This window comes from Sus scrofa, chromosome 3 (genome assembly GCF_000003025.6).
Source record: "Sus scrofa isolate TJ Tabasco breed Duroc chromosome 3, Sscrofa11.1, whole genome shotgun sequence".
Lineage (NCBI taxonomy): Eukaryota > Metazoa > Chordata > Mammalia > Artiodactyla > Suidae > Sus > Sus scrofa.
This window is the reverse complement of record NC_010445.4, coordinates 99,860,896-99,885,007: the sequence shown is the minus strand read 5'-3', so window position 1 is coordinate 99,885,007 and position 24,112 is coordinate 99,860,896. Positions and strand designations below refer to the sequence as shown.

The following is a 24,112-nucleotide window of genomic DNA, read 5'->3' as shown; positions in this document are numbered from 1 at the left end:
CCATTTGTTGGACTCTAACAAATATCTATCATCACTAACATGACATGCTTGCTGACTTTAGAGAATTCTAATCTGAGTATAGTAGGGGCCTTCATTGTATTCCTCAACATCCTCAATCTAGAAGCAAAAGTCATAATTCTCTTTCCGCCTTAGGAAATCATTGCTAGACATCCAGCGACTCATGTGGCCAGAAAACACAGGCACATTTCAAGAGGATTTCTATATTATCAAAGGAAAAAGGGTGAGGTAACTTTTGCTGAAATGACTTCAAAGTAATAGACCTGGATTCAACAATGTCCCACTTCACTAGTATAAAGTCATTTAATTTCATATTGCCTCCATGTGCTAATTTGCTTAAAAAAAAAAAAAACTAGATGATCTCTGATATGTTTTCCAGAGATAGCTAGGGTTCTAAGCAGAAAGAGCACAGCTAAGAAGTTCTGAAAAGGGGCCATGGACAGCTGCACAGCCAGGAGAAGAAAGACAGTGAGGAGACAGCAGAACAGAGGCATTAACTGTGCCCAACACCAAGTCACAAATTTCAGCTCTAGGGGGCTCACATCCCCCAACATTTGAAAGGTAGATGTTTTTAAAAGAGTGACCTGCAACTGCTGAGGGGCATCTGACAGATGACTGAGCATCTCTCCAAACTCTATCCTTTAGCCCCTGGCTGATGCCACTCACTTTGGGAGCTGTACTATGGTGCACAGAGGAAGCTGGGGTTGGCACGCAGAGTAAGCAGACCGATTCTCTAGACCTGATGCTAGGACTGGATGCTATATATGGATCAGAGCAGAGCTAAAGGAGGCTCTGGGTCCTATGATTGAGGGGGAAGCAGAAGTGAGGAACTGGAGAAGCTCAAAGGAGAAAGCATGAGAGCCATTCGATGATACAGAATGAAAGAAAAACCGCCTGTGTTGGTATAGAAGACATAACCATCAAATTTAAGGCAGGAATGGGTGGGCAGATGGTCTACTCTTTGCCTCACCTTCCCGACTGATACAGCTTCTCTCCTTCAAGGTGTGCTGGAACTTCATCATCTTTTTGCTTTCCTGTGTGAAACACACATGCACAATGGCTTATGCTATCATGTTCCAGATCCACAGTTCCAGTGGCATGATCCTGACTGGGACCCACAGCTGGTCTGAAGGAAATGGCCCTAACCTTGCTCCAGGATGGTCCTTAGTTGGTTACAATAAATAGGGAGGCTTCATTTATTTTCAAAGTGCTTTTCACTCTTTGAGAACAAACTAAAATGCTGTCTTCTCCATGAACCCTTTTCCAGTGTTCTCTTCTCCTTTTCAACTCCACAGCATTGGGCTCAGTTGCAGCCACCCCACTCAGCCCAGTATTTTAGTGTTCTAGACCATGGCCTCCCTAAGAACCAGGAACACAGTGCCAAGAGCATAGCTTTGGAATAGCCTCAAAAACTGGTGCCATCACCTATTCCCTCTTAAACAAGTTATTTAAGCCCTAGACTTCATCTTTAAACTGGGACCAAGATGCTTCCTTGCAAGGGCACTTCTGAGCATCAAAAGAGACAACATGTGCAGAGTACTTCAATTGATGTCTGGAACATAATGGGTGTTAAATAAATGTCAAGAAACTCCTCTTCATCATCTGCATTCTCTGAAAAGCCCAAGTAACTTGCTGAATCACCCTCTTGTCTTCTTGACTTCATTTCACACGGGATTCAACCAGGAAATTTCTAATTAGTCTGACTTCACATGAAATGACATTGCCAGAGTGATAACTTTTTCTCTTTTCTGAAAAATTAAGGTGGAGTTGAATATTTACATTGATGTTTCTATGTTGATTACACAGGCAAAAAAAAAAAAAAAAAAAAAAAAAAAACATTTGTCTGAATGAGCATCACACTAGCTGGAAAGTGTGAATATTTACTGGTTAATGGTAAGACTATTCCAAAATGATACAGGAGAAGCCATTCAAGATTTGAAGGATATCATTTCACAGTAGGGGGCATAATTCACCCATTTCTCAGAAGATTTAAATAGGCTAAATTTTCAAGAAAGATCAAACTTGTGTTAACTTTGCTGCCCCAGAAGTAAAATGTCAGGGTGGCAGTTTACCTTGACCTCTGTCTGGCTGCACTCTACCCAGACAGAGTAGAGTGAGACTGCTTCAAGTAGCCTAGTTCCCAGGCACTTCCCCACCAGAAGGGCCCCTCTGGGGACACAAACTGGACAGTAACCCAGTTTCAAACTTCTTTCACTTCCTCTGCATCTTCCTGTGTTCCAGGCCCTTGGGGCTTTTCTATCTGCCAGTTGATCTGATAAACCAATTCAAGTTAAAAAATGAACAGATGCTAATGGTTTGTGAGAATGAATGGTAGCAATTTCCTAGGCAGCATCATTGCCTTCTATTAAGGATCTACTAGATAGAATCACTTTATACAAAATGAGTATCTCTAATGGTGAGAATTTCTGATCCTATATTGGCCATGGATAAACACCTGGAGTCCAGGGATGTTTTGTGCTTCTCAAATCACTTTCTAGACAGCTGCCTATAACATACTTGCCCTTGATCACCAGCACGTTTCGCTCACTACAGCAGACAGTTAGGACTTTCTCCTCCTCTTCCTCCTGACATTGGCTAGAAAGTTGCAGGTAAAGAGCAAATGGGATTCTTGTGAACCTTGGTCTGTCTGTTACTATTGCCTCTTGGGTGTTCAGATCAAAGGACAATCACAGATGGAGACATCAGACACTTAGGGTTCAATACTGAATTGCCAGCAAAGACAGCCTACAAAAAACACTTGAGGCAGCAAGAACTGTAAGCAGTTGTCTTCCACATCGAGTCAACACACTAGAAAAAGGCGCCTGATCTCATTTGTATTCTCAACTGATGAAAACATGCCAGTAAGAGTAGTTTACCCTAGGAGTCTCCAGTTCAGAAAATAAGCTGCTTGACTTACAAACTCTACTGAGAACCTAAACATTAATTAGTTGAAGTCTTTAAATATATTGTATAAAATATCCTCTGTGATGTGCGTATGTTGTGGGGGGCGGGTGCATGAGAGGCTGAGGAGGAAGGGAGGCAAGAACAGAAAGCACCACAGAGAAATAAAGACACATTTATATACACAGAGGTATCTTCTGGAAGAGAAAGACATAAAACCGAAAATAAGCCCCCTGCACTTCATGATGTACCACTGGACTAGCCCCGAGTTCAAATCAAAATCTCAGAGGCAAGACCCTAAAAGCTCACCTTCCCAGAACCTAGTCCATCTTGCTGGATCTGAGAACATCTGACATTGACTTCCACTAAATCTCAAGGGCATCTCCAAGGGATAGACATTCCTTTGTTCGGAGAGAAAATTGGAAACTGCTGGTTTAGCAACCTACTGGCGTCATTAGCCCCAGTTACCAATGAAAATTAGAACCTAAGGGATAGGCAGCTGAGTGAGGCCGGTTCTGGAATCTAAAGTCAAGAATATTTGCCACAAGAGGGAGCAGGAGAATTTAATCAGATGGGAGATTATTTAGTAGAGGTTCTGATGAGGGGGTCTGACCATGAGGTATGGACGATATTGGAAGACATTCTGACAAGGTACGTTTATCCCTTAGAGGACGAAAAGAGGATGGAAGGATCAGGAAGAAGAGAGATTGAGTCCAAGTTCTCAGCAAATGTAAAGAAATGATTTAATTTTTTAGTGAAAAGCAACATACATACACATTGCAAAAATATCAAACATGCAAGATACGTGCTCTACCGTGTTCATTTAATTGTGCATTTCTTTTTCCAGATTTAATTTCTATTTCAATTTGGATCTTGTTTATTCCTATGCTGATGGGGAAGACCGGAGACTGCTTGCTTCTTACCTACATGCGTTTCTCCCTCTACCTGAAGGCATCATGGAGAAAGGGCTTCTGTTACTGAATTACAACATGAAAATCAGATGGTACAGTCCTAAAATGCCTTTACTTTGGGAGAAACCCATCCATAAGCTAAATGCACGCTTTATACTTGCTTTAAAGGGGGAATGCAACTTCATTGGATCTACAGAGCATTTATTTTGTCGAAGAAACAGATTAAGTACTGAGAAGGAACCATGCGTTTTACTTTGCAAGATAAATAAGTCTATTTTTGTGTGATTAAAAAAACATGTTAAATATAGCTTGCTAACAAAATGCTGAAGCCCTCTTGGATTTTTTTTCCCCAAAACATAGTAAGTTTGAAAGAGCAATTAATGTAATTCCTGCAAAACAGTCTTGCAGGTGTTACTGATGACACTTCACCTTCCTTTTGTCATTTCATTTGGAGTTAGAGCACTACCAGGGCTATACACTTTTCTTCCTTTTCATGGAAAGTCAACAAAAGGGTTATTATCTAGTTCTTAATCTTAATCTGAAATGATACTGTTAGAAACCATCACATATCAAAGATAAAGTAAACAGAAAGATAGATGGTAGATAGGTAGATAGATACAAAGACAGAAATAAGGCACAGTCTGCATATTCTTTTAATTCATTACCTTCCTCTTCCGGCCCTGCTAAGCTTTCAGGCAGAGTAAAGCAAGTCTGACTGTCCTGGACACTTACATCCTTTACTGTCCCTGCACATCTAAACAGTAAATAATATTTTACCTCTGTCCAGTTTTTTTTTCTTTTTCCATAGGAATTAATCATTCCATACTTAATAAAAGAGCCATTTTAGGGAGGGAAATCAGGGCTACTTTTTTTAATAGGTTGGAAAAATCTTAGCTAAAGAGCCCTTAGATCCAAATGGCATCCTTCAAGCAGGCAGTCCCTAAAATGAAAACCGTTTAAGAAAACACATCTTGCTTCTGACGAAATAAGTGGGTCTCCCCCCACCTCCTCACCCACTAAGATGGAGCTCTCTTCCTTCCTCCCTTCTTTTTTTTTTTTTTTTTTTCACACCAACCTAACCTCTTGCAATCAGGCAAGTTTAGCAAACCCACACAGCCAAATCCAAGTAAGACAATTTGAAAGAGGAACCTAAAAGCAATCATTTCTATTCCAGCTTTGTTTTCTTTTCTGAAATGAATGAAACATCTAAGTACATTTTCCTACCAGCTTTCCTGAATGGCTGCAGGAGTAGCTCTGAGAAAGAAAGGAAAAATTGTGTGTGTGTGTGTGTGTGTGTGTGTGTGTGTGTGTGTGTGTGTGTTTTGGAGGTAGTGGGTGGGAGGAACACTTTCAGAATCCCTTTCCTGGCTGCTTCTCATTTCCCTTAGGAAATCCTCACAGAGATGATGGGTCGTGGACTTCAAGTGCTCCCATTTGGAGATACTCAATCTATGCCTTTAACCAGATCTGATCAGACTCTCCACCTACTCCACCAGCTCCTCCATGATAGCAATGCCTGTAGTTCTTTACCACATCTGTCAGGTTTACAAAAGCTTCTTCCACTACACCTCCTACTGAGATACCTTATTTCTCTTTTTAGTCTTTACACCTCCAGCAGGATAAAGTTTGTATTGTTATATTCACAACCACTAGTGGCTGACTAGCAGTAGGAGATAGCGCCAGCAAGGGAGCCAGGCAAAGGGGGGGTTAAACAAATACCTAGTGCAAAGCATGACTTTCTTTCCAAGGACTGCGGACACCATGCATATTGCTTTTTCAAAAAAATTCTTTGTTCCATTGGACCACTATGCTCTCAATCCAACGGTTGCCACTTTGTCTGGAGAGGGAAATACAAACTGCCAGCCCAAGCCATTCATCAAACAGGCAACAGAATCCATGAGGGTTGGGAGATTTTAAAAATCAAGGATGCACACATACCGTATTTTTTAAAAGCATTGCCTGGGTGGATTCGGATTCTGTAGCCGACTGTCCACCCATAAGACCTCCCTCTTCTTCATTAAAGGAGGAGCCAAGAAGGATATCCTCACATCCCAGAACACAGACCATTTCCCCAAGAGCCAGCAAAGCTCCAGAAGCAGATAATGCAGCGGCAAAGTTCCCTTCTAATCTCCTAGGGAAAGATGCCTGTGCGTGCAGAATCCACAACGCATACCCGCCAGAGTGCCCAGAGACTGGGACCCTTCAGCCCACTCCCCCGCTGCATCTCTCCCTTGCCTGTCCCCCCGCCCCGGCCACACCTCCCTCCTCTCCGCAGTCCCTGCTGAAGGAGCACCCAAGGCTGGTCAGAAAAGAGAAGACTCACGCGCGTGGCCTTGGGGGAGACCCCAGGGATTACCAGGAGGAAGGATGACCGCGGAGCGGAGCCCAGTGGGTGGGGACGCCTGGATCCCCAGCAGCGCTGCTTTCCGGGTGAACTTAGCTCTTCGCGCCCTGAATCCTCAAGCCCCAGAGCGGTGCAGGGTGCAGCATCTCTCCTTAGCAGCCTTTCTTCCTCCAGCAGCCGGCACTGGCAGGCGGGCACACTCAAAGACCAGACGCACCAGCCCGAGCAATTTCACTCCCAAAGAAGCGCGGATACCCCAGAAAATGGATAGGGACACACACACACACACACTCATAATTTAGGGGCCGGTCCTTTGCCAAAGCCGAGGAAAGTGAAGTCTTCTGAACGACAAATGGAAAATAGTTGGCGGTATCTGGCCAAATCCCTTCTGCTGCCCATCAGAAGATCCTACCTGGTCTGGGGGAGTGTGGCTGGATCCTTCCCCGGTTTCTTCACGCTAGTACGAAATACCGCGCACTCTCTCCTTTTAAATAGCTCTCGAGCGGGGAGAGGTCGCTCCCATCTTCGGAGGGAAGCACAAAGCAGGCGGCGGCGGGCAGGCTCGCGTGCAGCGCCGGCGCGAGCAGGAGCGGCGGCGGCGGCGGGCAGCCGGTGCGCGCGGGCGTGAGGCAAAGCGGAGGCCGGGAGGCTGGGAGGGCCGGGGCCCGGGCGGCGCGCGCGCTCCCCTCCCTCCCTCCCTCCCGCGCACACCCGCCCGCCCGCCCGCAGCCTCGAACTCGCTCTCACGCGCGCTCGGCCCCGCCACCCTCTCCCCGGCCCCCTGCACGCCCCCACCCCGGCGCCCTTGACCACTGCGGGCCAGCGGAGCCAGCGCGTTTTTGGAGTTCGCGGCGAGCGGGGAGCGATTCCAGCCTCTCAGCCTCTGCCGCGGAGATTTTTCGCTGTCCTCCTGGCCCTCGGCCCCGCAGTGCGTTCCTGCCGCGCGCTAGCGCTCTCTCCGGCGCCGGGCCCATCGATTACACGCGCAGACCCGCGCTGCAACTTTTCTTTGCAACCTTCATCGCCTCACCCCACAGCCAGAACCCCAACCCCGGCTCGCCTACCCGTTTCTCACCTCTGAAATTGTTCATCCAGATATATCTTTCTTCCTTCACTTTCTATCTCTCTGCTAAAGGAAGCTTTTTTTTTTTTTTTTTTTTTTTTTTAGCAGAGGGAACCGGGGTGTATCAATGATTTTCTCTGGAATCCTCACTCCGTGTTTTTCCTACATATCAGACCTGCACAGCAACATGCTGGCTAGTAGCTGCTGACACATGCAGATACGGATGGGGAGGGGGGTGACCCCCCCCCCCAGCCAAGAACTCTGAAAGATTCTCCCTGTTGGTATTTCCCTCAAAGATTGCAGCTCACCAGGGAATAAAGACCAAGAGGCTGTTTAATGTGAAAACCCTGCAGCTTTTAAAACTACAGAGAGGAGTAAAAGCTGAGCATTAAGGTTAAGTTGGGAAAGACCTAATGCAGCAATCGACGAACCATTCATTGCCCTTTCCAAGAGAAGCATTATCATTGCCAATACATCACTTCCCCATAATTAATAAAGGAGCACTGCACCAGGCCCTTGCTCTCTTGACAGCTCATTCATCCTTACAAATCCTTAATGACTTGGCAGGATGAAAGGCTGGACCCACTGTGGAGTTCACAAACCTGGCTGCACATCAGACACACCTGGGAAGATAGTTAAAAATGCAGATTTGAGTGTCCCATCTTGAGACTCTGATGTACCTCTCAAGCCTGACCCCAAGTTGGTATTTTTAAAGCATGAGTTAATGTTTGCCACTGGTGTGCTTGGCTAAAGTTAGGTTCCTTAGTAGAATTTCCCCCCATACTTACAGTGCAGCTCTGGGGCAGCCAGGACACAGGAAGAGAGATTCTAACTCCAGGAATCCCACCTTTGACTGTGAGGCAAGGGTCGAGGTGGAGATTAGCCCTCCCTGCCTCTTTGACAGTGGCTCTCAACTCTCACTGCACCTCAGAATCTCCTGGGGAGCTTTTAAAAACCCCAGTGCTTATGCCACACCCCAGACTGAGTATCTTAGAATCGCTGGGGGTGGGACCCAGGCATCAACAATTATTTTTAAGTTTCCTTGTTGACGCCTATGTGTAATGGAGGTTGAGAACCATGTTCTACACCAGTGCTCCTCAAACATGAATGTGCATATGAATCACCTGGAAACTGAAGTTTCTTTTGCAGTTGATCTGATGCAGGCCTGGGATCTGCATTTCTAGCAAACTCACAAGTGATAGGGATGCTGCCTGAATGAGGAACACTCTTTAATTAGCAGGGGTCTGAACATCTATCTAGTGGTTGTAAACATTCAGCTTGAAGGAAACTCTAAGCTTCTTCTCTTGTATATTCCCAGGAATCATTCTTCCCTCAATAAAAGAAAGTTTCACTCACTGAGGGAAGAATGACTCCTGGGAAGATACAATGAGTGAAACTTTCTTGGAACCCACTCTGCACACAAACTTTTTGTTGGACTGCACTGACTAGTGGATGAGAACAGAATGACATATTCGGGGTAGCAGAAGGTCACCATCTCTCTGTTAGCGAGCATCCTCAGTCAAAAATTACTTAGGGTCCTGACTTCAAGAGAGTGTGAGAGGCAGACATTTGGCTCACACTCAAGGAAAGGGGCCTGGAGGGAAAAGTGGCTGCTTTGTAAATGGCATGGAGAAAAGCATATAACCAAAGACTCCGCCCATAGCAATAGGATGGAGCTAACTGAAGGGACTGAATGGCAATACTAAGTGGATATGCAAGTGGACTCATCTCATGAAGATAGATTTTGAAGAAAAGGTGTGGCCGGAGTTCCCGTTGTGGCGCAGTGGTTAACGAATCCGACTAGGAACCATGAGGTTGCGGGTTCGGTCCCTGCCCTTGCTCAGTGGGTTAACGATCCGGCGTTGCCATGAGCTGTGGTGTAGGTTGCAGATGTGGCTCGGATCCCACGTTGCTGTGGCTCTGGTGCAGGTCGGTGGCTACAGCTCGGATTGGACCCCTAGCCTGGGAACCTCCATATGCCGCGGGAGCGGCCCAAGAAATAGCAAAAAGACAAAAAAAAAAAAAAAAAAAAGAAAAGAAAAGGTGTGGCTATTATTGATATTAGGAACTTAGTGAAAGCTCAGATTTTCTTCAAGGTGTAAGCATCCCTGTGACATGGGGTGATAAAAGCCTTGTTCTTAAACATTTATAGTCCAGTGGGGCCAAAGTCCCTCTTGTTAGCAACTGGGAAGGCATTGAGACAACATCTTGGTTCTGTTTATTCCTCCATTTTTTTCCTTCCAATTTACATCAATATTTAGGTTAATTTGGCTATTTGGGGGGAAAATCTATGTTAAGTAGTCTTTTCCACTACCTAGAACCATTAAAAGGCAGTCTAGTACCTAGTGATTTGGCACCACCTTTGATTTGGCTCAGTTTCTGAGCCCCTATTTTTTTTCCCTTTCATTTCTCTTTAAAGTCATTTTTATAAGGGTTCCAGGGCCCCAAGGCAAATCAAACCTTTTGCTCCCTCCTGAATGTCATACATGACTGGATTTTTATTGCAAGAATTATCAAAGGCTACATCACTGGCACAAAGCTCTAGGTAAGGAGATAGGCTGCTACAGGCTGTGGCTTTGGAAAGGAGAAATATTGTATATGGGAGGGTGGTGATTTACATTCCAATAGCAATGCTGTTTCCTAATTGTAATCTCGCATACTGATTGCCATTCTTTCCTCTGGACTCAAGAATCAGTTTTGGGGTATTCAAAGCAGTTCAGCATTAATGTTTTGGGGACACCATAGGGACACCACTAAGATTTGATATACTGTAAAGATGGTTCTGATTTTCATGAATGCTTTCCCCATAAACTTTCAGGGGATCTTTTAGCAAACGCATTTTCAAAGCAAATGAAAATGTTGTGAATCAGGCCTCTTTTTCTAGCCAGTCCACATAAAAGTTAGACACATGATCAGAGGGACTCCAAATTTTATTTTTAGTATTTAATATTTGGCAAAACAGCCAAGACTTTTTAATCATAGGGGAAACAAGTATTTCTTGCAATTCCTTTCACTTTTACTTTGAATTACTTAGGTCAGAGGTACCATCCTTGTGGTGTGGTTTGGTTTGGTTTTGTTTTTTCCATGCTTGGGGCTTCTTCAATGTGTTACTATAGCTCTAGTTACTCCCCATCTCATTTCTTTCTCTGCCTGTCTGTCTTCACTACTCACCTATCTGCTCATTCATGGGTTCAGTCTGATACTGATTTCTACATAAGAGAAAAGCATTGTAGTGTCCACAGCCTAGACAAGGAGAGGGAGTGGAGCTTTGCATTAACCGTGTTCTTACAGTAAGAAACTCCAGATGAACCACTGGACCAGGTTTTCTTTGCTGTTGATTTGATTCCCTGTCACTTCTAGGGTAACCATGGGAATTCTTGGTGACTTCCAAGTGCTGTGGTTCCTCCTCCCTGAGGTCTTGTTCCTGCAATTAAAGTTTTACTTCTCTGTTTTGTTTTGAGCAGTTGAATACCACCCCTGAACCCATGCAGGCAGTGGCCCCTGCCACTGGGCGGAAGCAGCCTTCCCAGGAGACTCAAAGTTATAATCCATCCTTCCTCAGGGCTCCATCGTTGTAAAGTCACCCACTTCCTTTTAATCTGTCAGTCTTTGGACATCAGAGGCCTGCATTTCTACATTTGAGCAACTTACAGTTAAGGGCTGGGCTTGTGCAAAATCCTGACACTTTCATTTTCCATTTCTGCCCTTTAATATCTTAAGGACATTATCTTGTTTATATCTCAGAACTGACCCATGGGAAGGTTACCAGTGAGTAACTTAATGGCAGAAGCATTATCTAGATCGACTAGTGGGTAAGAAAAGAACAGAGACTGGTTAAGAATTAAGGCTTTGGAGTCAGAATATCTGGGTATGAATCTTACTGTTGGCTGTATTACCTTGGGAAGTGTTTTTAACCTCTGTGAGTCACAATATCTTTGGAAAACCTAGATCATAAATTTTCAAGTAGTTATGAAAAGGATAAAATGTATTTAATGTGCTAGACATCATTCTCGATCATAGTAATTACTCAATAAATGGTGTTTTTTTTTCATAAATTTCCATAAAAGTGATATCCAAAAAGAAAAAAAGCTTCTAATTAATTAGGTTGAACCTAATCAGGTCGTCTCATTACTGATGATGGTTATGCTGTGGTTTTTGCTATGAAGAATTCTATACAATGAATATTCCCAGGAAGCAGACACCCCTAAGGTCTGAGATACTTTCAGTCTGTAATGAAAGATGCTGCTTTTGCACATACTGATTTTTTTTTTTTGTCTTTTTAGGGCTGCACCTGCAGCATATGGAGGTTCCCAGGCAATGGGCCTAATCGGAGCTACAGCTGCCAGCCTATGCCACAGCAATGCCAGATCTGAGCCACATCCGCAGCCTACACCATAGCTCATGGCAACGCCGGATCCTTAACCCACTGAGCAAGGCCAGGGATCGAACCCGCAACCTCATGGTTCCTAGTCGGATTCGTTTCCACTGCACCACGACGGGAACTCCCTGCACATCCTGATTTTGTAGAGTGTGGTTATGTGGTCAATAAAAGGGGCACTGCATTCTTGCTGTATGACGATATTTCGTATATGTCTTGGTTCAACTTGATCCCATTTCTATTATAATCTGAGGGTTTAATTTCCAGTAAAGCCATTTTTGGGGGGCATGGGCAGGTGTGGTATATGGAAGTCTAGGCACTAGGGGTCTAATCAGAGCTACAGCTGCTGGCCCACACCGCAGACACAGCAACACAGGATCAGAGCCAAGTCTGAGACCTACACCACAGCTCATGGCAATGCTGGATCCTTAACGCACTGAGCAGGGCCAGGGATCATACCTGCACCTTCATGGGTACTAGTCGGGTTTGTTTCCATTGACCTATAAGAGAAACTCCTGAAATAGAGCCATTTTAAACTCCAAGGAAGCTTTTGCTTGTCACATTAATTTTACGAACAGGGAACTTTATCTGGAGGGCTTCAACTTTTTCACTCAGTTTGCAAACTTCTCTCAACATTGATTCAAAGACTCCATCAATAGGGACTCAAGATGAAATCCCAGGGGTCCTCCGTACTGGGCAGTCATTCCTGGCAATCCAGTTCCAGAGTAGTATCCCTGAGAAACTGAACTTCAGCTTTTTCAATAAATCTCTTTTCTCAGGCATTGCCTATGATACATAGTTCCCTCACTGCATCTTCAATTGCTGGCCCAGGATTGGAATCTTCTGAGAACTGCCAATGTTTTAGTGGTTACCACAGTGCCCAGACAGTAGCCCTTGAAAATGGTCATAACAAAGATACCAGTGGGGGAAATGGACTGAATTTATGGATGTCTCAGTACATAGTTTTAATGATGCTGATTCTGCTACTGCTGGAAGTGTCTGGGAATAATGATATGCTCTTGTCTCTTTAAAAATTTAGAATCTTACATAGCATGGCCTAAAGAGACCTTAGCAATTCCGAGTAACAAAAGTTCAGAAACTACTTCCTAATTTTCCTTTCTTTAAAAACATATCCTTGTCAACACAAAAGTCTTAGCCATCTTTGGTTTTGTATAAGGAGTTCTGATGGTATAGACTAAAATAAATGTCATTTGGGTAGATATTAAAATTGTTTAACATCTACAATCTAATAGAACTAATGAGAGAATTATGATTAATCTCCTTTTACAAGTTGAGAAAGTACAAAGAGATTTGCCCAAATGTGGCTGCACATAGCATCTCCTGCGTTGTTTCAAAATAATGCTGAAGCCCAGGCCCACTCTTGGAGATCCTGTTCCCAGTGGTCTCAAGTGGAATATGGGCACTCGTATTTTTTTAAGCTCCCTGGTTGGTGCTAAGTTCAGCCAGAGCTAAAAACCACTGGCCTAAGATCAAATAATGGGAAAGACAAGGGAAAATTCCCCTTGCAACTTCCACAAGGCTGTTTCTATTCTGCTCCTCCATAAAACATTGTTAGTTAACAGAAATTTAAGGGGGGACTCTTCTTGGAAATTTGAAATAATTTACAAAAATTTGAGGTCCTCTTTGAGTCTCTAAGAAACACAGGTGGGTGGTGTAATTAACCTGACAAAGATAGAGGATCAAGAAAGTTGAGTCTGAGACTGCAGGGCCTCTGCCTGTCTACCAGTCAGACCCCAGCCTCTAGGGGAGTTGGTTCGTGGTAAATGAATTAATAAAGCATATACAGTCCCCAGTAGGGGGATTGGCGTATATGGACAGAAGATGGATTTTGGTAATAGGGTAAAGTAAACTTGTTGGCCCCTGTCCAGTACAAAGTGCAACCATATAGCAATCATCTCCTTGTAGCTACAGCGAAGGCTCTGGTTAGCAACTGATATAGTCACCATATCCATAACCACAGTCCTGCCTGGCACCTGCTCTGTGATGACAGACAGATTGTCTGTGACATTGCAGGAGGCCAGACCACACAGAGATGGCAATCTGACCAAGCCTCAGGCTGGCACCTGTAAGCTGACCCCTTGTCATTTATCTCACCAATTACTTATAAGCTCGAGTTTGGCCCAGTTTGAGAGCATGTCGGAGAATCTCTTATTTCCTGTTAAGAGGGGTCCTGTAGGCATGTATCATTGGATATTGGGCTTAATATTTTCATTTATTGTTTCAAGGAACCAGTGAACTTCCTGAGAGGTTCAACATCAGTCATTTAGCAATTCTAATTAAAAGCAAAAAGTCAGGGAGAGCAGAAACAAATATGCAATTGAAAGTCATAGTCCTTCATTTGTTCATTCATTCCTTCATGCACTCATTCAAAATATATTTATGAGCACCCACTCTGGGTCAGGCACTGTCCCAGATGCTTGAGATACAATAGTGAAAAGGTCAGTAAAAGTTCCCACCCTCCTAGGACTTAACATTCCATTAGAAAAACAGGCAGTAAGGAAAATGAATTAATACATAGGGTATAAGATAGAGAACCTGCGATGAAAGAACTGGAGCAGGGAAGAAAAGATAGAGACTTCGGGGAGAAAGTACTAGTTTAGGTGGTCAGCTTTGCAGAGAACTGGTTAAGATTCCACATTGACAGTGTGATCCCTTTTTTGAGAGACCCAAACAGATGAAATGATAAAGCACAGGACTTTGGACATTTGTCCCACCCTGAGTTGAGGTTCCTTTAGGAATTCCCAACTTAGAGCCCCTGGACTTCACCAGGGCAAGGTGCAGAGGCCTGGCCACATGGCTGGCAGTCTGCACTAAAGAGCATGTACCTGTGATATAAATTCAGGTGTTGTTCCAAAAAGACAAGATGGCTCCCAGAGGCTGCACATAAAATGGTCCTGTTCCTTCCAAGGCAGAGTTGCTGCAAGAATTCTGAGTTCCCTTTTGGTTTAAAGAGTATTCTGGATGGCGAATATTACACAAGTGAGCTCTCCTGGTGAACCTCTGACCACAAAGTTAACAGCACTGGTGAGGGAGGAAGGGGATCCCATATGTGTAACTTGATGGTTCTGGCAATTCTTTCCATGAGTCTGTTACACCTCCTTTTCCCTTCTTCCTACATTCTTATCTGAAATTACACAATGCATATTGCATGCACACACTCACCACCATGAATTTTAACTGCAGCCAAAGAGCTAATTATTGGAAAATCACCATTTGCAAATTTGCAGATAATGCATGGAGATAATAGCCAAACTCTCATTTTTTCTAATTTTATTTCACATGAATGGTTTTTTATCTGCCAGATCTTATATACTTGATTTCAAATCTAATTAAAAGGTCATAGGCTAAAGCAAATTATGACCCATGCATTGCCCTCTTTTGAGATTAAAAAATGATAGATTTGAAGCCTGAAAATGATACCCAAATTATGTATTTTATGAATCTTAAAAGACATTTTGTGTCTTCCTGTTTTTTAGTCCAAAAAAAAAAAAATCTCTGAATATAAACATTGCTTAAGGAAAGGCCGATTTTATATGGAAAATTATTCAACACAGCAAATGCCTATCTAACTCATACTAAATGATCACTAAGTATGTGTTGAATAAATGATGCAAATTCATGGTGCAGGACTTATTCTAGGGCAGTCATTTAAAGAAAGTTTTGCAGCAGATTTACTGGCTGAATTTTTAAATCATTCAGGCAGCAGGTAGTAAGTGAGTACTCCCTTCAGCACCATGAACTAAGTCCTGCGGTGACTAAAAAATGACTTAGACACTGCCTGAGACCTTTAAGAATTTAGTCTTACAGCTAGAATTAGACGCTGTAGATTTGGGGGTACATGAGTCCTATAGCCAGACGCTGGCCTTATGAAGATGCACCTTGAGTGTGTGACGTGTTAAAGGGAGAGTGGTCAGGGATAAGACACCAGAGAGGAGATGGTCATAATGAGCCCACGGAAGGCCAGGTGAGAGGACTCAAACAACGACCAGAGATGCACAGCAAGAAAATAGTTGTTTTTTGCTTTGATTGGATTCTTGGCAGAGTCCCATTACCCGCTCCCTCGCCCAGCCCAGTAATTCTTTTTTTAAATACTGAGTTTTCATTTTCAGAGGAATCATTATGGATGGTTTCAACTGGAACACATATGACTTCTATAAGGCCTTTAGTATTCTCGGAAGAAATTCTCCTTAAAGAGCAGCATACTAAAGCAGGACAGGGGACAGCGGGGAGGAAGGGTAGTCTTTCCCCACAGGCTGGGGGAGCATTTCATCACTGAGAAGCTGCACATGGATAATAAAAACCAGAGAGCCTTGGTTGGTTTTAGTACAGTGTTTAAATTCTCTGCAGACAATGCACCACCTTAAATGGACCCTTCCCACTGCCTGGTCTCTGATGTGGGGCTGCCTTTTAAATAGGTTGTAGAAAGCTGAGACTTATCTGGTCGTCTCTCTATGGCAGTAGAGCTGAATTGTTACCAGGGAGCAGGTGAAAAGATTCTGTTTCCTACATGCATCCCATCTGCCTCTCCACGAGTAAATCTCCAGACATTTAAATCCACTGTGTGGGAAAGCCAAATTGAGCCAATTTTGATGAAGTATAGACTTTCTAAAGAGCTCTTTGCTTCCCCTAACTACAGCTGCTTTTAATATTATTTTAGAAATATACAGAACCAGTGAAGGAAATCTGAACATAATCACAACATTTAATCAAATATTTCTCTCTTTCAATCATATATATGTAATCAAAATAATATTGTTTTGCTAAAAGCAGTCTTATTTATTGGATAACAAATAGATGAAATCATTGGTTTGATTTGACATCTCTTGTTATATACCCTTAATCTGACACAAACTAAAAACTACACATTTATCATTATGAGAAATCCAGGGTTAACACTCACACACCTTGACATTGTAAGATATATTTTTAAATGGAAAGCATATGCTATATTTTTAGATTTCTATCCTTTTGTTCTAAGATGAAATGTTATTTTAAAATTTAATAATTTATTAATTTATATTGTTTAAGTTTAAATAAATGTATTTAAATCAACAAAATTAAATGTTATTTATATATAAATACTAATGTTTGAACAAAGCCTAATGGATTTTCTGACAAGTTTGGAGCCTTCTTTCCCTTTTCTGTGAGACTGTCTTATGATCAGAACAGACTGAGCTTGAATTTTATGGAAATTGACTTGATTTTGGGTGCTTACCTGCTAGCTATAAAAATCATGAAAAAATCCTTTACCTATTCACTCACTTATTTGAGTATTTTAACATTACTATTAAAGCAGGGCATTATATTAGAAATAAAGGGATCATCAGTGAACCCATGAACAAATGGAGCTTTCATCTTGGGGAAAACAAAAGAGATATTAAAAAATTGCACAATTTTTTAAGAGAGGGAGCTGACCTTTTAAGGAGCACTAGAAAATGACTAGGAACTGAGAAGGAGAAGAGGAAGGTGAATTCTGTCTAGTCCTCAAGAGAAGCTTCAGGTGCAAAGGCCCTGTGGTGAGAAGGAGCATTCGAGGTACTGTAAGTATGTCAGTGGGTGAAAGCCACAGAAAGTGAGGGAGGCAGGGTGTTCCCAGGGGCTATAAGTTAGCCAGGGCCATGCAATACTGTAGGGCTCGGCATTCGGTCTCATTTTAAGTTTAAGATAACTTATCTGCTCATTCTGAAGACTTGCCTTAGTTTCTTATGGAAAAAATAGCCTTGTAATTACTAAGCTTTTCTTCACTTTTTTTCCTTTCCTTGCTCACACATGGTTTACCAGAGTTCCTCATAAGTTTGGTATTTAAAGAGTGACTTAATTTGTTAATTCGTATTTTCTAGACATGATTTTACTATCACCATTGTTAGGGGTGTCTAATCACTACAATGTCCACAATTTTCCACCAGTTTGCTTTTCAGATTATTCAGTGGAATCCTATTCTGTGTCCACTTTTCTCCCAGACATACTCTTCCAAATTACTCTCATGTACTTATGAACAAGAAGAAATACTGATAGTCAAAGTGAATAAGAAATGCTCAACTCTGGAATGGTGATAGTGCATTTCGTAACTTTAAAACACTTCTACAGTTTCACTTGTTATTTGAAGTTAACATTTCTGCATTGGGGTATATAAACACATTGGTGATTACGCCCAGGAAATGATCCTTTCCGTTACTAGCTGTGGAGAGAATCATATTCAAGTGGTTCCTCCTCTTTGAGGTCAAGAACAGAGGCACCAAAAAGAATTGCTTCAACAATTGTAAAAAGGCAAGACTTGCATTTGATTTCCCGGTCTGGCTTACTTCTGAATCATGGATTCCTGGAGTGGTGGGACAACCACGGGGGAAATATGGGGTGAGGTGGACTCAGAAGTGATGCTCTTCTGGGGAAAGGAGATGGGGGATGCATACCTGCCAAGGACTCAGGATATGAGATAGATTTTGTGTGAAGTCATTATTGAGGAAGTGGAGGGAGGGAATCAACCTAAAACAATTTCCTCCAGCCACACAAAATTTCCCCAGTGCTTGGAGGAGATGCTGAGTGGACAGTTCTGCCTGACCACACTGAGCATATAACCAGTGAGACGGTCAGTGGCAGGAACCAACATGAAGGAGCTGCGTCCTTGCCATGAGAGGTATTCCCACCCCCTCCTCCCTGCCGCATCACAACAAGAGTGTAAAGGAAGGAGGGCAGGCAAAAGGTAGACAACATCCCTTCCTCTCCAAATCTCCAGAGCAGTAGTTCTCAGCAGAGGTGGTAGTGCTCCTTAGGGGCAACTTGGAAATTCATTGGGATGTTTTGTGGTCACAATAATATGGAAGTTGTTACGGAAGTTTATTGGGCTGGACCAAGGATGCAACATTATCTTGCAATCCTTGAGACGGCCCCATACAATGAATAATTGTCCTTCACTCCACATACTTTTCAAATGTTCTACAGAGCATTATGACCCAAGACTAGAAACTCTGCTTTTTAGCATAAGAACAAAGTATTTTTTGCATATTTGTTAAAATCAATGTAAGTATTACATCAGTTCCTCCAGAACTGTAACTACTGTGTACATTGAGAAAAAATTTATACTGTGTTTTATTTGGCATTTAAAAAAGATAGTCACCATTTTGGAAAATCCCTTCACTGATGGCAAGGTTGATTGTTGATCAGCATCTGTAGCTGTTTCTCTTGGGGGAGGTGCCATGTAATGGAACATGTGTCTTCTAGAATGAGGCCTGAGTTAAAGAAATTGAACAATGTATTGATTTAGTATAAAATATTGGCATATCTGAGAGAATATTATGTAGAATTTTAAAAAAATTATTTGTGAAATAGGTTATACTATCAATTCATTTCATTTCAGAATGATGAAAATATTGCTACAATATATTTTTTAAAAAGGAGAAATATAGAACTGAATGAATCAATGGTGTCTCCAAGTGTGTAACTCTCTAAGATTTACAAATGTGGCCTGCTGTGGCAAGGCTAGGAGTTGGGGAGAAATTTAAATCAGTGATTATTATCAGACTGAAGTTTAGCAGTGAAAGGGAATGAGTCAATTAGAAGAGGCTCACTCACTAACTAAAGTGACTAGAAACTTTCTGGACTGAAATGCCCTTCTGGGAGCCCTTGCCAGAGTTTCTCCAGAGTTCCAATGGAAGTTCTTGGAAAATGACTCAAGGATCTTTTCTGCAGCTTTTATATCCAACTGGATGGTCAACTACCTGCCACATATTTGAAGAAAGGAAAGAATGCATAGTTCCAATTCTGTTGCTTACCAGTTGCTGATAAACTCACTATCACTCTGAGCCTTACTTCCCTTACAACCTGAGGCTGCTAAAGAACTATTCTGATCTTTCAATACTATTGTGAGAATCATTTGATACAATAAGTATGAAATGTTCAGTAGTACAAAGAAATATGATTCTGAACCTTCTTGCATTCCATGGAGCTCAGACCTGTGCTATGAAGGTAAAAATTCCTAATAGTTCATGTTAGTTGGTTGAATGTGTCTTCCTCTTCACCCCTCCCATCCCCACCCATCGAGCACAGACACTGGACATTTTGACTTTTTCTTTATATTCCCAATGGTTAATGCTTAAGTTCTTCATCTACATGTATTATGTACCTGAAAAGCCCTATTTATGAATATACAGCATCATTAACTTATTTCAAATAAACCAAGAGAGCATTACATATAATACCATCTAGGTATTGAGATTAGTCATATATTTTATAGGAATTGTTGGTCTAAAAACAAAATATGCAGAGAAAGAAAGAAACAGGTTAAGTGTTTTAAAAGGCAAATCCCACCTGGTGCACACCAGGAGGGCAGCTAATTAAATCCTCTGAAAGGAGCAGTGCAGATCCCCAAGGCTGGCGGGGGGCTGAGCCCTTTGGAACACAATGTTTATCCTGTCCCTTAGAGTACCCATCTGACCCTCAGGAGGGTCTGTTTCAGTGTATCAGCTTTTTCAATTGTTCATCTTCAATTTTTACCTGTACCAAGACTCCACTATTAACCCCAAGCTACCTATCGTGAAAATGTCTCCTTCTGTACAAAGCTGAGAGTATGATGGGAACTGATAGAAACTCAATCTCACTGCTAAAGGAACACCTCAACATGAAAGGGTTTGCCCTATAGAGCATCACCCTCTAGACCACACAGTAGGACAGCCCTCTTAAAGGGGGTGATGGTGCTATGAAGTGCTGTTACATATAGACATTCACTTTTCTAAAATATCTTTTTCCTCTTTTTTTATTATCTTTTTTTTTTTTTTTGGAAGCATCTGAAGCACATGGAAGTTCTGGGGCGGGGGGGTCAAAACTGTGCCGCATTGCAACCTGCACTACACCTGTGGCAACCCCAGATACTTAACCTACTGAGCCACATGGGAACTTCCATATCATTTCTTAATTAAAAACATTGGTGACTGCTGTCTTTATCTCTTTTTTTGTTTTACGGAATAGTGATTTGCTGCCTTTTTTCTCCTTTCTGAGGCAATTTCTACCTTAATTAAGAGACATATAATATCTCTTTGCATTTGACACCCATGTAAATAACTTCTGCCCTTGTTATTCCCTTCAGAATGCTGTCCACTTTAATTAAATCCTGATTAATTTCCGTTTTCTCCCAAAGAAAATAATAGTGGTTTTCTGTAATGCTTTTGGTTTCACTGGCACCTATATTCACCGTCTTTATCTATTATTAAATTCACTATATTAAATTTTTATGACTATCACCTTTATAATCTTCATAAAGTAATTTTGATAAAATTGGAGTAAAGGCTTTTTTGTATATGAACTTATTAGTGTGGAAAGCTAAATTTAATTACTCTTAAGTATTGGTATAACTTTAATTAAATAGTTTCGGCTTCCTAGATCTCAGGTTGATTATCTGTCAAATGGGAGTATAGAAATGACTTCTGACTCTTCCCTCCATTAAAACATTGAGATTCCATGATATAGAGTCTCAATGCTTACTCATGGTTGCGAAGTTCACTTTCCATTATTAGAGCTATGTTATGCCCAAGAGAGGTGTATGCAATTATAAGCTTCCTCCTGCATAATTAAGAATTCTTTAAATTGTGTTCAAAATACAGTCATTCATTTTCCCTGGAAAGATAACTTTGAATGTTCCCAGGGCCAGAGATAGAACCCAAGCCATGGCGGTGACAATGCCCAGTCTTTAAGCACTAGACCACCAGGGAACCCCTAAATGGTTATTTTTAAAATCAATAATCACTCAGTTATTTTGGTTATGAAGACTTGCCATGTCATTCCACATGGTTCTTAGCATTGCCCATTAAGTGTAAGTTCCTTCTGAAACAGAAAGGATTTTTATATTATCGCAATTTTCTAGTTTTAATTTCTTCTTAATTGAGTAGCTCTTCTGTATTTTGTGTATTCCCAGTGTGACTACATCTTTTGTGTATAATAATCTATGCTTAAATACTTTCCACACTTTTTATTGTAATAAATCACTAACATACATAAAAGTACAGGGAGAAATAGAACGGGTCCCAGTGTACCATGTTCAGCCTCATTGTTTAACGACAGAGAGTCAGATTAGTGACAGATCTCCCCTCCATCTTTCAACTTGTGTTGTTTTAAAGTCACTCTTGAAGAGCACAAGGTTTTTCTTTTATCTTTAGCTGGAGATGGTATTTAAAGTGATAGCTTGGGCCATTTGAAGATTGCTCAGTTTTCCTTGCTATTTCCCATGTATAGGGGTGGTATACGTGTTATTAAACTTCTTTTTGTTTTCATTTGTTAATCTGCCTTTGATCACAGGCCTCTCAGACAAGAACCTAGAAAGGTTATTTTTCCTTCCCTACACCTCATCAACTCTTTGGTTACCCTGAAATTCGATTTGAACTGTATTTGAGTACTTTCACTAAATTTTCCCTGTGTACATTTTTTCCCAGTTTTAATTGAAATAATCCACAAGTTCTACCTATTTCCTTTGGAAAGCAGAGCTTAGGTAAAAGTTTAAAAGCATTAATTTAATTAAAACTCCATACTTTGTAGAGTCTTAAAAATTTCCCTTTGTGTTTAAATGGTTTTTCTAGAGGGTATCTGGCCAGCTTTTAGTTTTTATTGTGCATACCCTTTGTTAGAGTAAATCCACTTCAAGTAACTTATCCTAAGAAAATAATGAAGAAGTATGTACAAATATAAATGCACAGAAATTCAACATAGTATTGTTAATTGTAGCTGAAAAGTATTGCACACAGTCAAAATGTCTAACAATCACCTAACACATGATGATCACAGGGCAGCCATTAAAAAAATGGAATTATAGTTCTGTTTTGGCAAGTAGAATAATCTATAGATCAATATAGAGTATAGATCTTTGTTGACATGAGTACATATGGTGTTAAAAGCTGGTTACAAAACATGTAGAGTTGGATGCTTTATTTGTAAAAAAGAATAATTTTATATGAAGAGATGTAGATATATTGAAAAATTCTGAAAGCCTATTCTTTCAAATGTTACTCATATTTATTGATTTCTGGATGGTAGCATTTAGGTAATTTTCTCTTTCTACTTCACTTACTTTCATTAATACATGAATTTGTTTCACAATTAACTATACAAACGAAGTTTTAGTTTTAAGATAAAATTGTATTAAAATAAAAATCATTTATTTTATTAAAAATATGAATAAAAAAGTATTTTCAATGAACAATTAAAATAACACTTCTTCAAACTGGAAACCCCCATAAATCAAGGTTCAATTTGTAAATAAAGAAGATTCCTGTTCATTGTCATTTAAGCCTAACTTGTACCACTGTTTCTTCTGCCCTTAAATCTCATGGTGGAGATTATAAACAGTTAACTAGTTTTTACATACTATGATTTCTGCAAGCCAGCTTTTAAAATTTTATGTCTAGATTTGATGCTTCTTATTACTTGCGAAATTGTGGATGTTATACTGAACTGGGCTGAAGGAAGCTTTACACTGAAGGTTTAGTTGCTCAGACAGAAACTTTTTCCACTGATAATGTTCTGCGATACATGGAGACTCTATATGTACTGTGCCATTTCATCTTTGAACTATTCTCTGATACAAGTATGGATAACCTTATTTTACGGATGAGAAAGAAAAAAATCACACAGTCACACAGCTAATAAACTCTTAAGCTGGGACTTGGACCCAGGAATTTTAACTCAAGTCCATTCTCTGCATGCTTGACCACTGCATTCCCCTGCAGTCTCATTCGCTTCTTTTCTACTTTGAAGGTCTTAACCAGACAAGTCTTAGCCACACAGAAAATATCTTACTTAATTCTCTGCCACCACATTTCTGGAATAGACTACCTTATCTGTCAACATCCAAACTCTCATGGCATCGGCACAATTGCAGCTCCTGTGAAACAGGGATATACTGCTTCCCCATCACCCTATTTGCTGAGATTGTAATAAATTGTGAGCTAAGTATATTGAATTGCTATTGCTGCCTAAAAATAACGTTTCTCCATCAAATATAGAGGAAGCACACCCTTCATTAAAATAAGAAGTTACTGATCTCAGGCATCTGTCTGGAAATACCCTATTCATATAGCCCAAGGCAATAAAGATGACAGGAAATCTGAAATGATTATTGCAATTGCAATGAGTTGAAAGAGGTTTTTTTTTTTTAAATTCACAAATAGTGATGACATCACATAACTTTGGCAAGATAGGGCAAGCTTCATTTTTTAATGTAAATAAAACCTTAACATACATGTTTCTATATCATGGGGGAGGGAGTGGGATGGATGGGGAGCTTGGTGTTAATAGATGCAGATTATTGCCTTTGGAATGGATTAGCAATGAAATCCTGCTGTGTAGCACTGGGAACTATGTGTAGTCACTTCTGATGTAGCATGATAAGGTGAGAAAAAAGAATGTATACATGTATGTGTAACTGGGTCACCATGCTGTACAGTAGAAAACTGACAGAACACTGTAAACCAGCTATAATGGAAAAAAAAAAATCA

The 24,112-nt window shown here is 41.2% G+C and overlaps 1 protein-coding gene across 27 annotated transcripts in view; it reads right to left on the bottom strand.

Annotated features, from left to right (window-relative positions):
• Positions 1 to 24,112, bottom strand: part of SLC8A1 (solute carrier family 8 member A1) — a 433,804-nt gene that overhangs the window by 372,299 nt on the left and 37,393 nt on the right. For 4 of the 27 annotated variants that reach the window (XM_021088319.1, XM_021088327.1, XM_021088329.1 and 1 more), the window contains exon 1: positions 6,587 to 6,811. The exons of 3 other annotated variants lie outside the window; for them this stretch is intronic. Coding sequence is in view for 9 of the 24 variants with exons in the window: in XM_021088306.1 (XP_020943965.1) it covers positions 5,769 to 5,897 (129 nt within the window). In the remaining 15 variants the exon portion in view is untranslated. Of the gene's footprint in view, positions 1 to 5,768; positions 5,989 to 6,153; positions 6,521 to 6,586; positions 6,812 to 7,249; positions 7,562 to 8,025; positions 8,165 to 18,750; positions 18,863 to 24,112 lie in introns of those variants that run through there. 20 more of the 27 variants (XM_021088308.1, XM_021088309.1, XM_021088310.1 and 17 more) reach the window with 12 other exon arrangements.